Source organism: Zerene cesonia, chromosome 4, assembly GCF_012273895.1.
Source record: "Zerene cesonia ecotype Mississippi chromosome 4, Zerene_cesonia_1.1, whole genome shotgun sequence".
Taxonomy (NCBI): domain Eukaryota; kingdom Metazoa; phylum Arthropoda; class Insecta; order Lepidoptera; family Pieridae; genus Zerene; species Zerene cesonia.
Window position 1 is genome coordinate 1,797,246 of NC_052105.1, and position 20,761 is coordinate 1,818,006.

Genomic DNA, 20,761 nt, shown 5'->3' on the forward strand with positions numbered 1-20,761 from the left:
GACATTGTGTGAGCTTGGAGCTGATCCCATTCACACAGACCATGAGGATGACCTTCTGCACGAGCTGGCAACGTTTGTCCTTAAGTAATAATCTTCATCTAAATACATAATACTAAATACAATACATGGAACTGATGATTGACTGGTCTAGCAAAAAAAGGGTTTTTAGAAATTCTAAACTAAAGGGTATAGCAGGGGGGTGAGCTTTTTTGAAAATCAGTCAAACAGGCTTGAACATGTCATGTAGGTCATGGTAATAAAAAGGGTTTTTTATATTTATGGCAGTTACATTTTTGTGAAAAAGTATATTGACTGCTTATTATGTTTTTTTTTATTTATTTTAACGTTATTTAAATTGATATTATTAAACTAATATTTTGTATCTGTCTTGATCATGCACGATCACTGATTATAATTATTCAATTTGAATAGTTTAATGTATATTCATTTAAATAAATAAATAGAGAATGAATATGTATAGTGGCATTCCAAAGAAACACTTTCAACAAATACTCATAATGGAATGAAAAATATATCAAGCATAAATTTATTTATGGTTTTCTTCTTAATTTATCTGTACTATAATATTATAAAGCTGAAGAGTTTGTTTGTTTGTTTGAACGTAGTAATCTCAACTACTGGTCCGATTCGAAGAATTCTTTCAGTGTTAGAGAGCCCATTTATTGAGGAAGGCTATATATATAGGCTGTATATATACGGGCGAAGCCGGGGCGGACCGCTAGTTATCTACACAATATATACTTGAAAATGATGGTTTTTTCAAGTATCTTATTTTTTATTTTTCCAGTCCTGAAAATGATAAAGAAAGCAATCAGCTTAAGGACAGTGAACCGTATATAATTGCCTACAACGAAGGAAAACTGCATCAAGATTGTCACAGCCTCTACTCTAGTGGTATTTCATTGATTGACATGTTTAGTAAAGTGCAAGATCATAATGAAGACCAAACGCTATTATAAATATTAATTTTATAAAAATGCTTGTAAAAATGTTAATAAATTAACTTTAGATATAAAAAAACTTACTTCTTTTAATATAATACGGTATGACCTTTATAGTTCTAAAAAATCATAAGAAGACTAAGAAGAATTTGTTAATGTTATTTTATCTTACTGAAATGATAATGTAGGATATAAAGAACACAATGTACCCAATGAATTCAACATGTATATTATGTAGATTTTTAATTTCATTATTCGTCGAATAACCGCTTAAATATTGAATGTTGAAAAAACTATAATACGATGTCCAACGATACATTTGATACATAAAAACCGCCTTTAAATCGTCAAAACCAGATCAAATTTTGATGGGTCCACACGGGAGTCGTCAGTTTTCAAATAAAAAATAATCATCAAAAATCGGTTCACCCAGTCGATAGTTCTAAAGTAACAAACTAAAAAATACAGTCGAACTCATAACCGCTTCGTCGAATGGGTTGCGATTACCATCAGGCGACCCACCTTTGCCAACTATTACATATAAAATAGGCTTTATGTAAAAATAAGTCTACCGCACAATAGAACACGGGATAGATAATACAAATGTATATACATATCATAATCCTATACTTTAATTAAGACCACAATCTATACATTTTATTGCTTATAGGTTGGGCTTTTAAATAGCTTTTTTTTATTGATGTCTACAGAATGCCCTCCTAAAGCATCACGTTCTGCTAGTCTACCATAAATTATAACGTGTACCAAAAGTAGACTTTAACTTACATGCACTTAATCAGAACAACTCATGCATACATTTAATACTCCGTTTTATAATATTAGGAAGAAGACAAAGTATCATGAAAATGTGAAGATATGATATTTATGACAATTGTACAAATGAACCTATTCTATATTAAGGTAAAAAAGAATCAAAATAAAATAAGTTCCACATATCAAAACATTTATTCGTTAAAACAGTCCAAATTTATGCAACGTGTCCATCCCGATTTCCGTGAATGTATCCAATACTGACGACTCGCACTCCGGGAACAGAACCTCACAGCCTCCATTCGTGGACCGCCCCAGTCTTTCTGCTGCATGGTATTCGTTGTCAGTGTGATGAGACAGCACATCTTTCGTCGTCGAGGGCCTGGAAGTATCCATTTACAGGATCATCATTATAAATCCAAGCTATATCTAGGTCCGCATTCAATCTAGATTACCATAAAGATAGAATGATCTGGAAAAATCTCATTACGTAAGCGGGTAAAGCGGAAAATTACCTCGATTGTACAGGAAATATTATGCTTTGACGATGTATGTACGAGTATAAGAAGTGGAAATGTAAAGGGTTGCGATATTAACTGCATTCAGCATTCTAGGTATCATTGTAGATAATTGCAAAGTGGTAACACAATAAATATAAGAAAAGGTTGATATTATATTTAGTAGATTTTAAAGTATTACTCAAGTACGTATACTCAAAAATTCAAATTTTATCCGTTAAAATATTGAGCTTTTAAAATCATCTTTACCAAGGTCCGCTAATTGCCGCGCGAACTCATTGTAAAGGGTTATAAATCCTTAAAAACTCTAGTACAACATTAATTCATTATCCGGCCTCCAAAATTTAACATCTTATCTTCAAAACGCTTAAGAAATTCCTTATACCGAGTCGAGTTAGGTACTTACGTGAATAAAATATGACCAATTTCGCCAAGCAAACCGTTTTCATAGGTAAAGGGAACTTCAGCTGCCTCGCATATGGTTCGGAGCAGGCATGGCCTACCTGAATAGCCGTACCTGGAAATTATTATCAATGCTTCAGTATGAATTTTGAGCTTAGTATCGGACTACCTGATACTCTAAATCTAATATAAATAATTAATCGTACTAAATACACATTTTTTTGTGATGTTTCAAATGAAGATTAGATTTTTCAATGTTTTTGAAGGTAGCCATAAAAATTTATTAACCGTGATCATATATTTTGTTTGTGTAGTATCTAAATACGACTTAATTTTGCGCGTCATTCTTAACCAAAAAAGAAAAAATCATGTAAATGTCACAACGAAATCAAATATATCTTGTAACAATCCTTGTAACATTAAAAGACCGTTAAAGCACACAGTGCTTCACAAACATCTAAATAAGAACCTCTTTGTTCTCAATCTTTACACTTTCAAGTTCGAGTAAGTTAAAATTGTTTGTCAACCGCTCCAAAACTCAGCGCCGCCGACAATGTACACAAAATATTAAACAGTACTCGAAGCCAAGTTCGGAGAACCAAACTTGATACAACTATGTGGGATACTAAATTCCAAGCGGCAGCCTGTGTATTGTATAAAAATACATAAATATTTTGAATATGATAATTTATGACTTACATAAAAGCGTGAAAGTCTTGGATGATCACCGAATTGTATAGAAACGTTACGATAACTGATTGATTGTATTACTGTGTATAATACTGTTATTTCGAGACATTTATGTGTACAAACCAACAAATATTTTGACCAAACTTTACGTTTCAATTAATTTAGCTTTCTGTTTTTCTCTTCTCTTCTCATTTAGATCATATAATCGAATGTTTCATATAACTAGCAATTGTGGATTTCAATTCCATCTCGAATTTTTTTATGCGACACATGTCTCAGTCTAATTTACAGATTCTTAGAAGAACTTTATATCTCATTTTCGAATAATTTGTCAGTCAGTATGTTGCCTATTTGGAATATATTTTGATAATTCTGTAAGATATAATGTTACCAAATTGTATCCGCTTTTTAATGGATTTTTCTAGAAGGAAGTTGAAAATGATAGCTTACCTTTCAATCATATGCTCAAGGACTTTATAGAAATCCCATCGGTTCATCCTTTGTGGCTCTTGCTCTTCCAAATTCTTCTGATCAATCAGCTCTTGTCGCCGAATCGCTTCATCTAAAGGTAACTCTGTGTTTATCTGATTATCATTTATAATATTTCCTTCAGTGTACAATAATGCGCGTCTCCTTCTATCATTAAACGTAATATCAACGAGGGTTTCATTTTCACTGTCATCGTCCAAACCATTATCATCTACACCGATTACTCTGGCGTCATTGAATTCATTACTGGCTTCTTGTTCACCGTCTTTCGCTTCTCCATCCATATCTCTTGATATTGTGTCAGCGAATCCATAAATTCTGCTTGTATATTCTGTACTGTTTGTAGGTAAATCATATTGGAATTTTATTACTGTACCAACGGTCACTGAGGCTTCTTTCAGGTCGACTGGCACACCGAGACCTATAATAAACTGAAACGTAATAAATACAATTATTTCCCATGCTCACGGTAGTCTGCATTCTCCCATCTCTGAAACACCCAAAATCTTTACCAGATTTTACCTATTTTTCTCCTCATGCAAGTACCTTAACCGATTACAATTAAAGATGTTTATGGGCGTCGTAAGTTACTTACCATGACGTGACATGACCCCATATTTGCACTAGACTAAAAAAATAAAAAAAAAACAAATGAATTACTTGTATAAATAACCTCAAACGCCATACAATGAAACATTGTTTCCGATACATGAGAGCAAAGTAAATGAAAACATACGCAATAAGTCACGATTCCGCAAGACTAAAGCGTAACTCAATTTATATTAATACAGAATTAATAGTATTAATTCCTAAGCCATAGTCGTGCTTAATCACGCTTACATGATTACACTGAATACCTAAATCATTCCGTCCCACTAAATTCAGCTTTCGTGGAGTGATCAAACAGAATCGCAAGGTTTCTCGGGACTTCCTATTATTGTGTGTATGGCACGTTAATATCGTATTAGTTTATTGTGGTTTATAAATTCACAATGAATTGTACCTATTCTAATATTATTTAACGGTAAAATTCATCAATTTATTGGAAATTCAAAAGCTATTGGACCGATTTCAAAACTTATTTCATCGTAGGATTGGTACGTGATCTCTAAATAGTTTATGGGTATACATACCTATATCACAGGCGAAGCCCGGATAAATGCTTAGTCTACGTTTATTTTGGATAAAAAAGCGAGTTATTCAGATTTATATAGATGCTTAGGGAATAAGGGTGACGTTGTTGTTAGTAATCAATATTTTAAGTATAACATTAAGTTACGTAAGTTCGCTTGTTTTTTTTTTTATTTTATTGTAAAAACTTTTTTGGTATAGTCAATAATTCTAGATGTCTTTCCAAATAACAAAATGCAACTTAAATTCATGTGACTCGTTGATTTAATCTAGCTCGGGAATATATATTTTACGTTGTTAATATAATGACAGATAGATAAAAGCTAAATAAATTAAGTATACGAGCAGTTAATATGGTGAAATACAATTCTCATCAACTAATTCAATTTTGTGTACAAAGTAAACATCTGTTATTTCAAAAACAAACTGACTTTCGTCTTCTCGAAACTTGTTCGGTAAACAAAAAATTTGTAAACATCAATTTAATTAAAAATTAAGAAAATAACCTCAAACAATGGAGGAGGAAAATAACAAGGCGTACTTTGAAGAATTTATTTTCATTTAAATTATATCTGTATTGTTTCAAACGCGGGGCCAATATTTTAAACTCCACTCGGAATAAGACAACTTTATCTAGACGTACGAAATTAATGATGTTTTTAACGTTAACAGACATTCAATTCCAAATTCCGGGCAAATGATTTATTCTAACGCCTCGGCATACTCCAGCTACAAATGTTTACTATCTCAGCAAAAATAAATTACCCGCCTAATTTCTTGTAGATTAATAAGATAGACGACGTGAAGTTACATTCGAAATCACAATCAGATAGCGTCATTCCATTTAAACAAAATAATCAAACAGCGCGATTCAAAGCACTAAAAGCGCTTAAAGATCTAATGGGATTCATGAAAAAAAATATTGGAGCTAAATAAAAAATTAACTTGAGCAAAGCGGGCCGGGAGCGCTCGAGTTAATTGCATTCGAATTCACGAATAAAAAACACTGCTTCGTTAAGCCGGATCCGGTAAAAGAAAACATCATTTACTTAAGTTTAAATGGGAATGTAAATTTACACGGACGTTTGGCAGAAATTTGAGACGATACCTGTGCTCTGGCGGGGCCTCCGTCGGGGTAAATCAGATATCTTCGTTGGCGGCCAGCGTCACAGAGCGCGCCTAGCAAATTGATTAAAAGTAACGTTCTGAACATTTCCCTTGCAGCCCGTGATTGGTAACGTACGGCTGGCCCGCTGATCTGTGAATACGGTGTAAGATAAAATATACAATGTTTGTTCGGAGCCTTCGCCTCGGGTCTAATGAACCGTTATGTTTTCACAGCGATTTGGATCGAACGGCGCTCATGACCCGTGGACTAGATTTACTGAAATTCACAGTTTGCAAGTGATTTCACTTTACTTGGATGGTGTTGATTGATGGCCTACTAGTCACGGCAATATGAGGTCGTATGCTTGCTTTTAAAACTTCATTTTTATTTTTAATACACGATTGACAATTTCTTTATAATATATTGTTTTGGTCCCACTGCACTATTAAATGTTTCCTAGCAAAGTTTTCAGTATATTTGGTTACAAAAAACATTTAAATGAATTCATGAGTTCATATTAAGTATTTTTTGCTTATTTAAAAACGTAATGTTCCATTTGTTTGTTTATGAATTGTGATCTTTAACATTAAGATGAAATCTCTTGTTCTACTTGAATATTATTTTACCAATAAACATGATAAAGACAATTTTTTTATTCGAAGTCAGCCCGAGCGAAGCCGGAGCAATCCACGACACGCGGTGTAACTAATAAATAATATGATTTAACCCACCACCGATGGACAAATTTATTTTTGGGTTAAATATGCAAAATATTCTGTCAACCATTTCATAGCAATTAGCTTGGAACTAAATATGAAATGAGCCGAACGAGTTATAATGAAATGCGCTTACTAATGTCATGCATGCAGAAATTTGGAGCTTTCTAGATTTCGCAGTCAAAGCGATGTAAAAATGAGATTTTCCATTTTAAATAGAAGCTTTGAAAAATTGACGACGGCAATATGTTTCGAGTATTGCTGAAAGGCTTTATTACGCATAATCAAAATATATATCTATCTATCTATCTCATTCTACACAAGAAATAACTACATAGGTAATATCTATTACACGGAGTCACATTGACTTGCAGCACATATATGACATAGTAGGACACGCATTGAGCCATTTCACACTGGGGAAGGTACCACACACCCACAGAAGATAGGCGAGCGATACTAGTATGTCAATGCTAGTGTGTTCGGAGTAGGAGAGCTAAAGGCCTATATCGTTTTCCTCACCTTTTTCAGTCCTTTTATTCCTCTCAGCAATCCTTTCCTTTTCCCTTTCCTCTAAAGTTATCCATCCATTTGCAAAGGTGTAGAAAGGAAGGCCTCTGCTTCCTCTTCCATCAGGCAACCCACCAGTTCCAATGCCAACTATGACATAAAATAACATTAGAATAAAAATGAGAAAAAAAATACGCACAAGCAAAAAGCTCAAGTATGAAATATGGGATCTTATATAGTAGTAACACGATAAAGAGATACGCGGGCAGAGCTGAAATCTAGTTAAAAAGTCATAGTAAATCATTATATACCATCTATACTTATAATATACATTCGTTTTATTCTCGCTGACATGTTTGTGCAAATTTCCTCCTAATTCAGTATATCTCTTTTATGTCCTTTTTATGATGTTATTTTTTCGGCATCTTTCCTCCTGAACTTTAGTGTCATAAAACGTGTCTTGTGTTCGTTTTATACTATTTTGATAAAGTCAATACCATGCAATATAAAATACAAGATAATATTGATTCTATGTTATGATGAATAAATTAGACAAATGTGTAATTTGTCCACACATTACCTAACATTCCGATAAATATAGACCAAAAGAAGAGTGTAGTTAGATAAACTTCCATCTAAAAATTGGCAAAATTTTTCAATTGAAAATGATTTCAAAACTCCCCATAATTCTAGCAGGTACTTGAAAAAAATCACTCAACGAAAAAAAAGGTTTTTCGCAATTTTCATCAAAACTGTAAGTTCTCACATAAAATTAGAGAACGTAAAACAATTTATAACATAGGTATAAATACTTTTTTCCAACGAGCCACCCAACTACTCAATTAGATGATGTAACGATTCAAAAAGTTGTAATCGCCCAATCTCTCGACTCGACCCGCAATTAACTATCTCACATTCCCACTCATTCATTCACTCATTCTGGAATGAAAATTTCATTCAATAAAAATAATCTTAACATTATCACTACATAGTATAAAACAAAGTCGTTGTCTCTGTCCCTATGTCTCTATGTACACTTAAATCTTTAAAACTACACAACATATTTTGCTGCGGGTTTTTTAATCGATAGAGTGATTTAAGAGGAAGGTTCATATGAATAATAACGTCTATTAAACTGCTCCGAATTAAACGCGTGCGAAGCCGCGGACAAAACCTAGTTCCTTATAATAGTTTGATAAAATATTGTCATATAAATATTTAAGCAAAATATTTGTATGACAAATTGTTCATACGTTAGTAGACGTACCTAATTGCAAAAAATGCTCATATTTTCTAAAGTTTTGACGGTATCACGTGACTTTAATACATAATTGCACATACTATTGGAATCGAATCAAGTTTTGTTTTTCGACAATAGTAAGTTATGCTTCTCAGTGTCGTCTGGAATTCCATTGAAATCGGTTTAGTGGTTTAGCCATGACAGAAAGACGAACATACTTCTCGTACTTACTATGTGCATTTATCAATCATTTCTGTAGCTAATACCAGCCAATAAAATATCTGCTAATAAGATGAACATTATTTTAAACTGATTCTCGTATGCAAGGTTAATAAAATTATAGACTAAAATCTCGCACGACTTCCTCGCTAGATGAAAAGTACTGTAATTTTTCAACACATTACCACCTTCTCATTTAGTCAATACAGAGACTCTAAATGCATGCACAAACCAAAAGGTAACCGCTATTATTTTCAGAACCGTTCCACAAGCTTGCCTAACGGATCTCAAATTCCTTGTCCAAATAAGCTTGTCACACATTCGGGATGATCTACACGAATATCCCGCTAAGCTCATATTAGAACGTCAAATCTAGCCTTTACAACCTCTGCTACGTCCAAAATTCAAATTTATCGCCGAGCAATACAGTTCAAATTGTTCCTTAAATCGTTGGCCACAAAGTCCAGATTGTCGCAGGCCTCCACGTTAGAGCATTTCAGTTATTTCCTTAAAGAAACACACACTCCGTCAAAATCTCTACGACAGCGGTTTTACAAAATTATAGCAGTATGTGGATTAGTAATTACATTATCACGTACGTATTCAACATGATTTTCTGTAAACTTTAGGAATCTGTTTGTTATATAATCATTTTTGTACTGATATTTTACGTGTGAGCTACCTTTGATCTCATTTTTATCATATAACATTACCACAAAGCTTATGAACAGTAAGTAAATAGTAAAGGCCTGTTTCAGGATAGTGTCTTCTTATTACCTATTTGATACTTTTTGACTTATATTTGTTATAGAAAATCTGACATCATCATTTTAACTGTTATAACAGAACATATCCAAAACCCGTGAACCCGGCCTTAAGTATACGAGACAGGAGAAAGAGAAAAAGATTTTTACTTGACAAAATTATTCTTAATATTAACATCATTTGCAGATTGTACGCGCTACACACTGTAGTCGATGGAAAACGTAATCAAAACAGCAGGCAAAGGAGATACTTAATATTTACTCCGAGCACACAATGGGGTGTGAGTATACGCCTTTATTCAGACTGTAATAACCTTTTATTGTATTCCAAATAGAATACATGGGATAGTTAGGTGTCGATGTTGAACATTACATATGGAATGCAGCATAAGTGCCACAATGTACCCAGTAAAATAAAGGACAATTACCTAATTTTTAAACCATATTAAGTTATATGGCAACACTTGCATTTGTTAAGCAAATTATATGCAACATTAGCATAACCTCCAAAATTATATGGCAACCATATCTCTTATATATAAAAATCAATTGCTGTTCGTTAGTCTCGCTAAAACTCAAGAACAGCTGAACGGATTATCTTATCTTGGTCTTCAAATGTCCGTGTAGGTCTAAGGAAGGTTTAAAAGGTAAGAACGATAGGGAAAGTATGCCAAAACAATATTGTATAGCATTACGAAGTTCGCCGGGACAGCTAGTCACCAATAAAAACACGATTACTTATATTAGAAAAGATATAATAAGATACATAAATCCACAAAATGCTATCTCATTCGAATATTCATAAGCTGAAACTCTTGTTAAACACGAGCATGTTACGTATTGCCCAACCATTCGCAGGTATTCGTAACAATAGCTATCCCCCTAGAGTCGGAGTCGACGGTGAGCGTGGCTTGGTTCTTCGAAGCTAATTACTACAACGTTGCCAACGCCAGCTACTTTGAACCTTTGCTAGGCGATATTGAGGTAAGTTCCAAACTCTATCAACGTGTTAGCATATTGTATGTTATAGCGCATTTACTGATAGTGTTTGAGGATCGTTATAATTATATCGGTGTTGTCTTTTGGATTTATTGAGGTCTAAAAGCCTTTTTGGCTGAAGGCTACGGAGCTGTTATTTTATCTTAATGTATATATATTACGTTGTTTGTCCGCGATGGACACCTAAACTACTCAACCGATTTTAAAAAAATTTCACACCATATGCAGTTAGATTCAACTAAAGCGATGAGGATAGTTACGATAAATAACTACCCGGGTAGAGTCGGAGCGTGAAGCTATATTATGTAAGAACTATTTATAATTAAAAGAAGAAAAAATTGTTTTATTTAAGATACCCAGTAAGAGGGAACAGCGTAGCACCATTGAAACGAAGAATATGTTCACAAGAAGATATTTCTACACTTTGATAGAGTCAATGCTGGAAAAGTAAGTAGATAAAAGTGTATGTGAATTTTGGACAAAATTACATCAGGAATATTTATGTCTACAGACTTCAAATTTCTTTATATTCTTAAAGAATCAACTCAGATGAAACAGAAAGTTTGCCTGGAAGAAATGGTCATAAACCGCTAATTGTATGCAACAATATTTTAATAACGTTTGTTATTTTTCATATTTTTTTACTTAACTCTGTATACAAGAAAGATAATTGAATAAAAATTTACGAAGTTCCAATCGAGTATTGAGATAATTGCTAATTTTACAGCAACTACCAATCGAAATTAAAAAAAACTACAAAATTTAGTATTATATTGATCCCTTCTAATATTATAAATGCAAAGTAACTATGTCTGTTCGTCTCTTCTTCCCGCCAAAACCACAGAACCGATTTAGATAAAATTTGGTACCAAGATAGCTCATTACCTGATAAAGAACATTGCATATATATGGACATAGAAAACGTATTACTCATACATCGCATGGAATCGCGAACTTTGCGTTTTCCTATATTTAAGCAGGAGAGGCCGTGGGCGGGAAGCTAGTACAAAATAAGTCTCGTAAAATAGCTTTCAAGACCGGCAACCTCAATAGCACAAAGCCACCGTGAAAATTGCAGCAGCCAGACGTTCTCAACGTTAAATATCGACAAATCAAGTTAACTAACAGTTCCTCGATCCAATTCCTAAGCCCTTTAAACCTCGTCATTTCGACAGAAGTAAGCACTAATAAAGCACTACAAGCGCAATACAACACGACCCAATGAATAAACCAAACGTATTAGCACAAACCTAACGGGTACGATTTCAACTTAAATTGCTTCTATATTGTTGTATGCCTTTAAATTGTGATTTGTGTTAAATGGCTTGCAGTTCTGATGTTTGGTGGGTATTGGTTGAGGAGTTTGTCATCTAATTGCTGTGTTATGTACATTTGAAGCAGGTTTGTTTTAGCGTGAAATGGTGCAACCAATTAATGCTGTATATAGACGTTAATTTTATAGACGTTTTCTTAAATTAGGACATTCGTTTTGAAACTTCCTTCGGTACATTAATTGAGTTTCAAAAGCACGAACAGATCTCATTAACATAATTAAGGTTTTTTTTTTAATAAAAAAGCTACATACACTAGAATATCTCATTACCTCGGTCCACACACAAATGGAATATAGTTTTAATGAACTTCATATCAGCCATATAAAGACCTACCTGATTAAAACTGAGCACTGTCGCCAATGCGCATTTGTAACGCGAGGCTAATGCGTTGCCAGCTCTGCGGGTCCCTAAATCAACTATGTGACCACAACTATGACACATTTCATATGAAAACCCTGCATTCGAAAATGAGCCAACATTTCATGACGTTAACAACGAAATTCCTTTCCTAAAAACAGACGCTACGGCACGATGTAAATACCCGACCGTACGCTCGTAGGCTATCCCTATGCATTGTGTTGTAATACACGCGATAATGGTCTTTAAAAAAGGCACTCGAATAGCGCTAATGTCTATTTTTGCTTGCAGGCACGGCCACTCGGGGCGCCCTTGCTTACTCAGAGCTATTTGTGAGAACGCCACCTCGCATTTCTTGCATAACGGCATCCTAGGCGATTTACTTCATCTCGTCCTGACGTAAGTTACTTTGTAGATAAGTTTGATGTTATAAATAGCTGTTACATGTTGGATGGAGTTTGCAAAACAGGGTGTTTAAAACAATATTGGTAAAGGCGTCTGGGGAAGAGCTTAATGTTTGAGGCGTGATGTTGTGGAAAATATTTTCATACAACTTTTCGATCGATTTTCAAATTGCTACATGAAATATATACATACTCATTTCATATGTATCGTAATTCGTAGGGGCTTATTTAGATCAGCATTCATGACCAAGCTGATCTCCTCTGATTGCGTAGGTATTACTTTATAAAAGAAATATAATTCAAGACATTTTAAGGAGAAATGAGTACGCTGCAGGATTTTACCTTTACCACGATGATATATTTGTCGTCCGGTAGGATGAGGTGTCGTGAGACGTGTCCCACTCTCACCGCCCCCAGGAGGGTCGCGCTGGCAAACGACCTGCCGCTTTAAGCTTGCCCTGGCCAGGCCTTACTCAATGCGACTCGAAGGAACAAAAGTAGGGTTTTACCGGTAGGAATCCGACATAAACCATGGCCTCTTCCACGGAGGCCGTGGGTAGCCATGCAAAATTTCCCCACTATAAAAAGGGGGTCACCGACGAATTTCAGACCGTCCTTCATTAAAAGCGATTCGACGGAACCCATTGGAGTTGGGCCTTATTGGTAAGGGACCTGATAATATTGTATCGTATTAAAAATCAGCATTACAAATTAGTTTTAATCGCTCATGATTTTTATATTTCTCAGGCCATCATCATCAATGTCAGAAGACGACATAGAAGACTGTTATTATGAGGCTGAATATTGGGGATTGGAGAATAAATGTCAATACTACACTGAAGACTGCCCAACGAGCCCACTCGACTATATATCTTTTATATTAAACGATGAAAGTTATTGAATGATGATGTTTTATTTTAGCAAGAACCCCTCTAATATTCGAATTGAAAACGTTTTATACGTATATAAAAAACTAAAATAAATTATACACTTCCTCAGAAGACCGTAAATTCAAACTTTCTCACTAACATTTCTTAATATTCTGTAGTTAATGAAAGTCGTATTATAGGTATCTTACACATATATTTAAGTCGAAAGGGTTTTCATATTTTAGGTCGTTGGTTAAAATTACATTTATTACTTAGTATTTTCTTGTGTTTGGTTTCACGCGAGTATTATACATTTAGAAATTAAAAACTTTTCAACGGATTTTAAACGCGATTTATTCATTATATTATTAACCCGACGTTTCGAACACTTTACAGCGAGCGTGGTCTCCCCGTGACCACGCTCGCTTTTTAATTTCTAAATTTATTACTTAAATAATTTAGCTTAAATTAACTCGGAAAGAAGTCTTTGTATCATATTAATGGTTCTGTTTACGTGGGATACACCCTAAAGTCATACTTAAAAACTATATAATCACTGCTGTTTGTTCTCCGCCTTCATGGTCAGTCGACACCAACCACTTATTTGATTTTTGAAGTCAAAAATGGTTCCGATCGGCTATGAGTGTTGACCACAACACATACCTAGAATTACAAGCTCCATCATACAAAAAATGTAGAAAAACACATGAAATATCCTTCTCGGTTTTCCGCGATCCACTCTGCATATTAATAGACCTGAAGGGACGGCGAAGGTTCGATACAATCCGGTGCAATCAAAATATCGACAAAGGCCGTCGCGGTAAATATTTGCGAACAGTAAATTGCTTACAGCCTCTGTGCCGGCCTAGTTTGTTTTTATTTAATACTTTTACTCGGGTATTGAAACGCCTGTTTTTGTAAACATCATTTTTAAATATGGAATTGGTGCGCCAGCGTTGATTAAAATGTATTGCACTTTGTTTGAATTGTTGAATTCATTCAAAGTTTGAAAGATAATTATTTTACATGTTGATCCGATGCAGCAGGATAGTTGGATTCCCTGATTTCAAAAAAGGACTTATATATGCAAGTCGAGCACGCTTCGACACGATTTGGGCCAGTTCGCGCAGGAAACGTTGCCACACCCCAAAAGCCGTATACCAATATGATTTCGTCCGGCTTGTAGGAGAGCCGGAGGCCTGTATCCTTTACCTTCCCAGTACATTCCTTCAATCCCCTCGACAATCCTTTCCCTATCGGTTATATAATTGAAACCTTCTTCGGTCTTCGCTTGCTTCAGGCGATCCAGGCTCGTTTGCTCGGTCTAACATAAAAAAATCAAAATAATTTCAAACGTGGTTTAAACAAAAATTTATGCAATAAAACCTCTAGGGGCATCAGGACTTATACAGCCAACATGTCATCAATCTTTAAAAAAAATACGAATATTTTTAAAATTTTCATTCATAAAGACAATCACAGATAAAATACGCCTACCATAAACTTATAACAACATAAATAATTGCAGACTACAAGTAAACAAAGAGTGCTGAGCCTGTTAATTAATATCGGGGCGAATCGTTGTTAGTAAGTCGACTTGTTTGCTTTAAGCGATTTTATTGCTGACGAAATTTTTAATAAATAATTGAAGCGCTTTTGTTAAATAACTGCATATTTTTAATTTGCGTTCACGTATTCGTTTTGGTCAATTCTCGATATTTTAACGTATTAAGTATTTATATACGTGTACTGGACTTTGATTTTTGCAATTTCTAATAGTATAAATGATTCCGTCAAGAAAAATTCACGTTTCTTCACACTTATACATTTATATTTTAAGTATGTTTACAGTGGAATATGTACCTAATCATATTTATCGAAAAACCATTATTTGACTGGGTAACTTTTGCTTTTTATTTATAAGTGGATGAAGGATGAAGAAAATGATTTTCGAATAATGAAGTATATTACATATATAATTTTAAAATAACTAATTCACATACACTCGTTCTTTAAAAAAAAATTAGACTCAAAAAAATACTGACAACAGTGCGTTTGTAAATTTATTGAAAAACAAGAAATAACTGAGTTCGTAGATTGATTACGTTTAAAAACTAAGAAATACTTCTAATATTCAATAATGATGTATTAAATAAAAGAAAAATTTACCCATTCTGTATATTATAAGAACTAAGTAAAGTTTGCTTAATTTCAGACATCAGACTCAAAGATTTCTTTTCTGTTTTTTTTTTATTTTAGAGCAAGGAAATTTTCAAGTAGACCGGCCACCACTAATCATCATATTAACAAATCTTCAAATTTATATTTCAAATAATCAGCATAATCTGTCTAACACCAAAAAAACTACGCATATACTAAAATCCAAGCTGTCAGTAAGAATACAAACCCAATAGTAAAAGTACTTTCATTGAACACCTACAAAATACAGCAGCAGTTCGATAATGGACCCAATTATCACAACACTCGTGATATGACAGAGGTCTCCATTCTGGTACAATTAGCATCGAAACTCGTCCGCCGTCCGCCCATCTCATTGTAGTATAACGGAACTATAATTACAACCCGTACGACAGTTTGGGTGACGCTTTTGTTATTGTAGATGAATATGTTTGATATCTTTATGGTTGACAATTCTTTAATGTTCCAATAATTGTTAAATTTTAATGCTGTATTTCCTCTTGTTAAAGAAGAGAGAGAAAGACCATTTATTTAATGGGAACTGTATAAAATGTTATCTCTTACCCGTATTGGCAATTCTCAATAAATACATATGTATATATGAATTATATCTATTTTCTCTGTAATGACTTTACAAGTTAATCTTTGTAAGACATACAATTGGATATTCTTGGATTAGGTAATAATAAAACGTTTGACCTTACCTCTTACCACTTAACTATATAAGAGAGCTAGAGGAATATAAATACATGAATTATATTTGTGTTCCGTTTCCTAGTTCATATTATGATATTGATATAATATCTACTTATGATAAATAAACTCCACCTGAATAAATTTGTATGAAGCTAATAATATATTATCTTTAAATGTTTAATGAGATATACAGAAAAATTCTAGTCAATTTAAAATAGTTGCAAGTACAAGAAGCTTTAATACGTCGAAGTAAAACCATATTATTACATTAATATTATAAATGTGAAAGTCTCTTTGTTTGAATGTTTGTCCGTCAATCACGCTGAAACTACTAAACGGATTTTGATGAAATTTAGTATACATACAGGGTATGAGCTGACTTGGGTGATTGGATAATTTTATTCCAATTAAATGCTCCCTCGGAATGAAACAGGAAACTTGATATCCGGGCGGAGCCGGGACGACCGTCTAGTTATTTATAATATTGTTTACAAGGTACTAATCTCAATGTATCATTTATATAAAAGTTTCATGTAGGTCATTCACAAATAGATCATTCACTTGAAAATATGACTCACTTTAATAATAATTTATTCAAGTTGCACAGTTATTCCGCGCATAGGTTCTAATTTTCCCGCCAAGCACGCAACACAGTCGCAAAATATATCAGCTCATTTAAAAAAAGTTCATCTGTGTGTACATACATATTTGTGTAAACAGATAACATGGATTGGAGCGTACTTCTATCACAGTAAGTTAAGAGAATTACTTTCTTTCTAAATGATTTTCCTTTCAAAGTTAATTAATTTGATAAATAAATATAGATTTCACAATATAATTTTGACGCTAATTATATATATTATCTGTTCATAAGTCACACAGTTTTTTTATTAATTTTTCAACACACAAGAAACACAGTGATTTTCATATGAGTTCTGAAACTACTCAAAACTTCATGTTTAGTTATATATTAATGTATTTCATAAAAGCATAAGGTATAAATAATAACCGTTAAAGTATCCGATGCTAAACTAACAACTAAAATATTTATAATAAATAGTTTGGCATTACAATTTATTTGCATTGCAGCGAACCACTAATACCCCTTACCTTTCACTATAATTACGTTCTTCTATTTATAGTTCAAACTAAACCCAAAATAAAACACAATACGGCCAGTATTTTACCGCGAATAAAATAGTGTAAGGAACAAAACCTATTATATGCAGGTAAAAATTTCATAGCGTTCGGGTTAAGTCGACTGCGACTCTATTTTAAATTTAAATGTCATATCGCGCTACTAAACTTGCCGCTATTTCGCTGAAAGGAATAATTTTGGATCATAAGCAAGCTCTTAAATTTCTCTTTCGGTTAATATTACGTATAGTTGTTTCCTTTTCATTTATTACACGCTTTTTATTAGCTTCACCTGTATGTTTGTTTGTAACCGACTTCTTTGGGCGCGATTTGACCCACTTTAAACGGCCAGATTTCGTTCAAACTTTGTAGATTTATTGAGGACCGATGAATACACTAATTTGATAAAATTATTCGATTTTCAATTTGCAAAACATGATAAAAGCGTGTTTTTTAGTTTTTTTAAACTATTATAATATATTATTTTACATATAGAGGGTAGGAATAAGTTTTTATTATGAGTTTACATTGGTACGGTTTACAAATTATTCAGTCGACTTTGGATAGCACTGCTGTTGAGTCGTGATATAATATAAAACAACTTTGACAATTATAAGGGATCTTGGGTCTTGGTATTCGGTGTATATAATATAAAAAATGCTAAGTTGACTGAATGATTGACTATCAACGCTCAACGCTAACTACTGGATCGATCAGGCTGAAATTTGGGTTGCAGATAGCCACTATGATTTTGATAATTTCCAACCAAATGGGAATAAAATAGAGAACGAACAATTGTATCGTGACAATTTATTTTGGCGACGCGAGCGAAGCTGCGGCCAACAACTAGTTCGGAGTATAAAGACGCAATTCTTGATAATTCTATTAATCGATACAATGTAATCGAATAAAATTTATGTATTCGATGAAATTTACTACTATATTTAAAATTGGGTCTAATGAGAATTATTATTACATGTATGGCCCGCAATTTCCTGCGCGCAGTAGGTAAAAAGGCCCATGTCATGTGCCAAACGGACCTTTGGACATTTACCAAAAATATATAATGAAATTACATTCAATTCCATTCAGTTATTGTATTAAACTCATTTAAGACAAATTATATCTAGTTGATATTAAATAATACCTATTATTTAAGTCTTATTATATAGCTACAATATATAACGTACTAGACGGGTCCGACTACGCTGGGATATCAAGATTCTTGTTTTATCCCAAGGGAGCATATAATCAGGATAAAAAGTATCCTATCATCCAAGTCACCTCATACCCTGCCTGTATACCAAATTTCATCAAAATCCGTTCAGTAGTTTCAGCGTGATTGACGGACAAACATTCAAACAAGCAAACTTACACTTTTATAATATTGTTCTGATTAACAGTATTATCAATTACATTTCAGTATTTTCCTGGCTGCCATTGTTAACGGTCATGAAGTACAGAAGCGCGGACTTATCTTCCCACCAACAAGTTTATATGGAGTAAGTTGATTAGAAATTTAAAAAAACCTTAATTATCTAAAATGCGTGTCACATTTTTTGTCTGTGATAGACACCTTAAATACTCAACTGATTTTCAATTTGATCCAACTTAAAAGATAATAAGTAAAGTCCCGTGTCCCCTATTGGGGTATGGGGCAGATGATGTACATCTGTTTCACTGATCGATTTTCTTTACGGACAAGTAGGTGATCAACCTTGTCCTGTGTCCTGCATGACCGAGACATTTTTTTTTGTGCGTCCCCACCGGGAATTGAACCCAGGACTCCTCGGTTCTACGCGTTAACCACTGTACCAAGGAGGCGGTCATCAATTTAAAAGATAGGATAGTTTAATTTATTTCAATTACGATAATAAAACTACTCGAACGAAGCCGGGACGCACAGCTAGTTTACATATAATTCAAAATTAAATATGTGAATCTATAATACATTCGTAGTATTAAATAAAAAAACCATAGTCTATACGAACGATATTTATCATCAACCCATATTTATTCGCACTGCATAGATACAGGCCTCCTATGAGGGTTCAGGCCATAACCCACTACACTGGACTGGACTCGCTTTTCCCTTTCGAGCAGTGGTAATGTGGATAACGTGTAGATAAATTTGAATATCAATATTATTAGACCCAGAGAAAAATAGGGATTCATTTATATATACATCTATATATCATATAAATACACAAAATCCTGAGGGAAACTAGAGTACTTAATCAACTTTCAGACAAACACAAACAATTATTAAAACACACACAATTGTTCATTATTATTATTTTCAGACGTTCGTCGCGATAGCTGTGCCGTTGGACATACCAGACAAAAACGTGTTTGTGTCTTATAACTTCGAGTCCAACTACTCAGTACTTAGTAACATCACGGAAATTGACGAAGTCTTGTTCCCGAATCTTCCTGTGAGTTACCATGAATGAATTTGATAAAAATCTATTGACTTTATGATAATAAATCATTATATTTGTTCTAAAAACCAGTTAATTACTAAACGTATTATTTTGTATATCGATCTATATATACCCTCTTACCTTAAAGTTTGATGCCAAAAATATAACGGTTAGGTGAGAAGGGGGTGATGATTTAAATCTTTATCTATCCTGACTACTGTGTGTGTGTAAATACTCAACGATTAATACAATTTAACATATCATCTAGTCTGAGTGAGTATTTAACCTTAATCAATTCAATCGCTTGTTTTATACTAGGGCGACTCCGCCAAACTCCGTACAAACAACATAATCTAATATTATATAAAAATTATGATATTAAATAATAATAATCCTTCCTACTAATATCATAAATGCGAAAGTTTGTAAGGATGTGTGTGTATTTGTTGCTCTTTCACGCAAAAACTACTGAACCGGTTGCAATGAAATTTGGTACGTAGATAGCTGAACAACTGGAATAACATATAAACAACTCTTTATCCCGATATTCCTACGGGATACGGACTTACGCGGGTGAAACCGCGGGGCACACCTAGTGTTATATAAAAATTATGATAATAAATTATATTAAATCATAATAATATTATAAAATAATTTTAAAAATCATATTATATAAAAATTTCAAATTGTTTCAGCAGATCCATAAATTGTCTCCTTAAACATTACAAACTTACAAATTCACAAACTAACTACTTAGTCTGGCCATAAATACTGTTACACTTAATTATAAAAAAATATTACATTTGAATTTCGAATCTGTCAT

The 20,761-nt window shown here is 33.5% G+C and overlaps 3 protein-coding genes across 3 annotated transcripts in view; 2 read left to right on the forward strand and 1 right to left on the reverse strand.

Annotated features, from left to right (window-relative positions):
- Positions 1-1,934: 1,934 nt before the first annotated feature.
- Positions 1,935-6,176, reverse strand: LOC119839770. Its single transcript, XM_038366210.1, has 4 exons — positions 6,072-6,176; positions 3,794-4,263; positions 2,658-2,768; positions 1,935-2,115 (listed from the first exon to the last, which is right to left on the reverse strand). Exons 1-4 carry the CDS (start codon positions 6,174-6,176, stop codon positions 1,935-1,937), a joined length of 867 nt encoding a protein of 288 aa, XP_038222138.1.
- Positions 6,177-8,974: 2,798 nt separating this feature from the next.
- On the forward strand, positions 8,975-13,515 carry LOC119839771. Its single transcript, XM_038366211.1, has 6 exons — positions 8,975-8,994; positions 9,708-9,801; positions 10,379-10,504; positions 10,872-10,966; positions 12,502-12,609; positions 13,362-13,515. Exons 1-6 carry the CDS (start codon positions 8,975-8,977, stop codon positions 13,513-13,515), a joined length of 597 nt encoding a protein of 198 aa, XP_038222139.1.
- A 3,551-nt stretch (positions 13,516-17,066) lies between these two features.
- LOC119839565 overlaps positions 17,067-20,761 on the forward strand; it is a 7,045-nt gene continuing 3,350 nt past the window's right edge. The window contains exons 1-3 of the mRNA XM_038365915.1: positions 17,067-17,129; positions 18,939-19,017; positions 19,819-19,950. Coding sequence (XP_038221843.1) covers positions 17,104-17,129; positions 18,939-19,017; positions 19,819-19,950 — 237 coding nt within the window. The 5' untranslated portion in view covers positions 17,067-17,103. The remainder of the gene's footprint in view (positions 17,130-18,938; positions 19,018-19,818; positions 19,951-20,761) is intronic.

Coding starts and splice junctions, on each gene's coding strand:
- LOC119839770 (XM_038366210.1), bottom strand. CDS start 6,176: ATGTTCAGAACGTTACTTTTAATCAATTTGCTAGGCGCGCTCTGTGAC. Junction 4,264..6,071: donor GAGGCCCCGCCAGAGCACAG/GTATCGTCTCAA, acceptor ATTACGTTTCAG/TTTATTATAGGTCTCGGTGT. Junction 2,769..3,793: donor CTTGAGCATATGATTGAAAG/GTAAGCTATCAT, acceptor AATAATTTCCAG/GTACGGCTATTCAGGTAGGC.
- LOC119839771 (XM_038366211.1), top strand. CDS start 8,975: ATGCATGCACAAACCAAAAG. Junction 9,802..10,378: donor CTCCGAGCACACAATGGGGT/GTGAGTATACGC, acceptor AACCATTCGCAG/GTATTCGTAACAATAGCTAT. Junction 10,505..10,871: donor CTTTGCTAGGCGATATTGAG/GTAAGTTCCAAA, acceptor GTTTTATTTAAG/ATACCCAGTAAGAGGGAACA.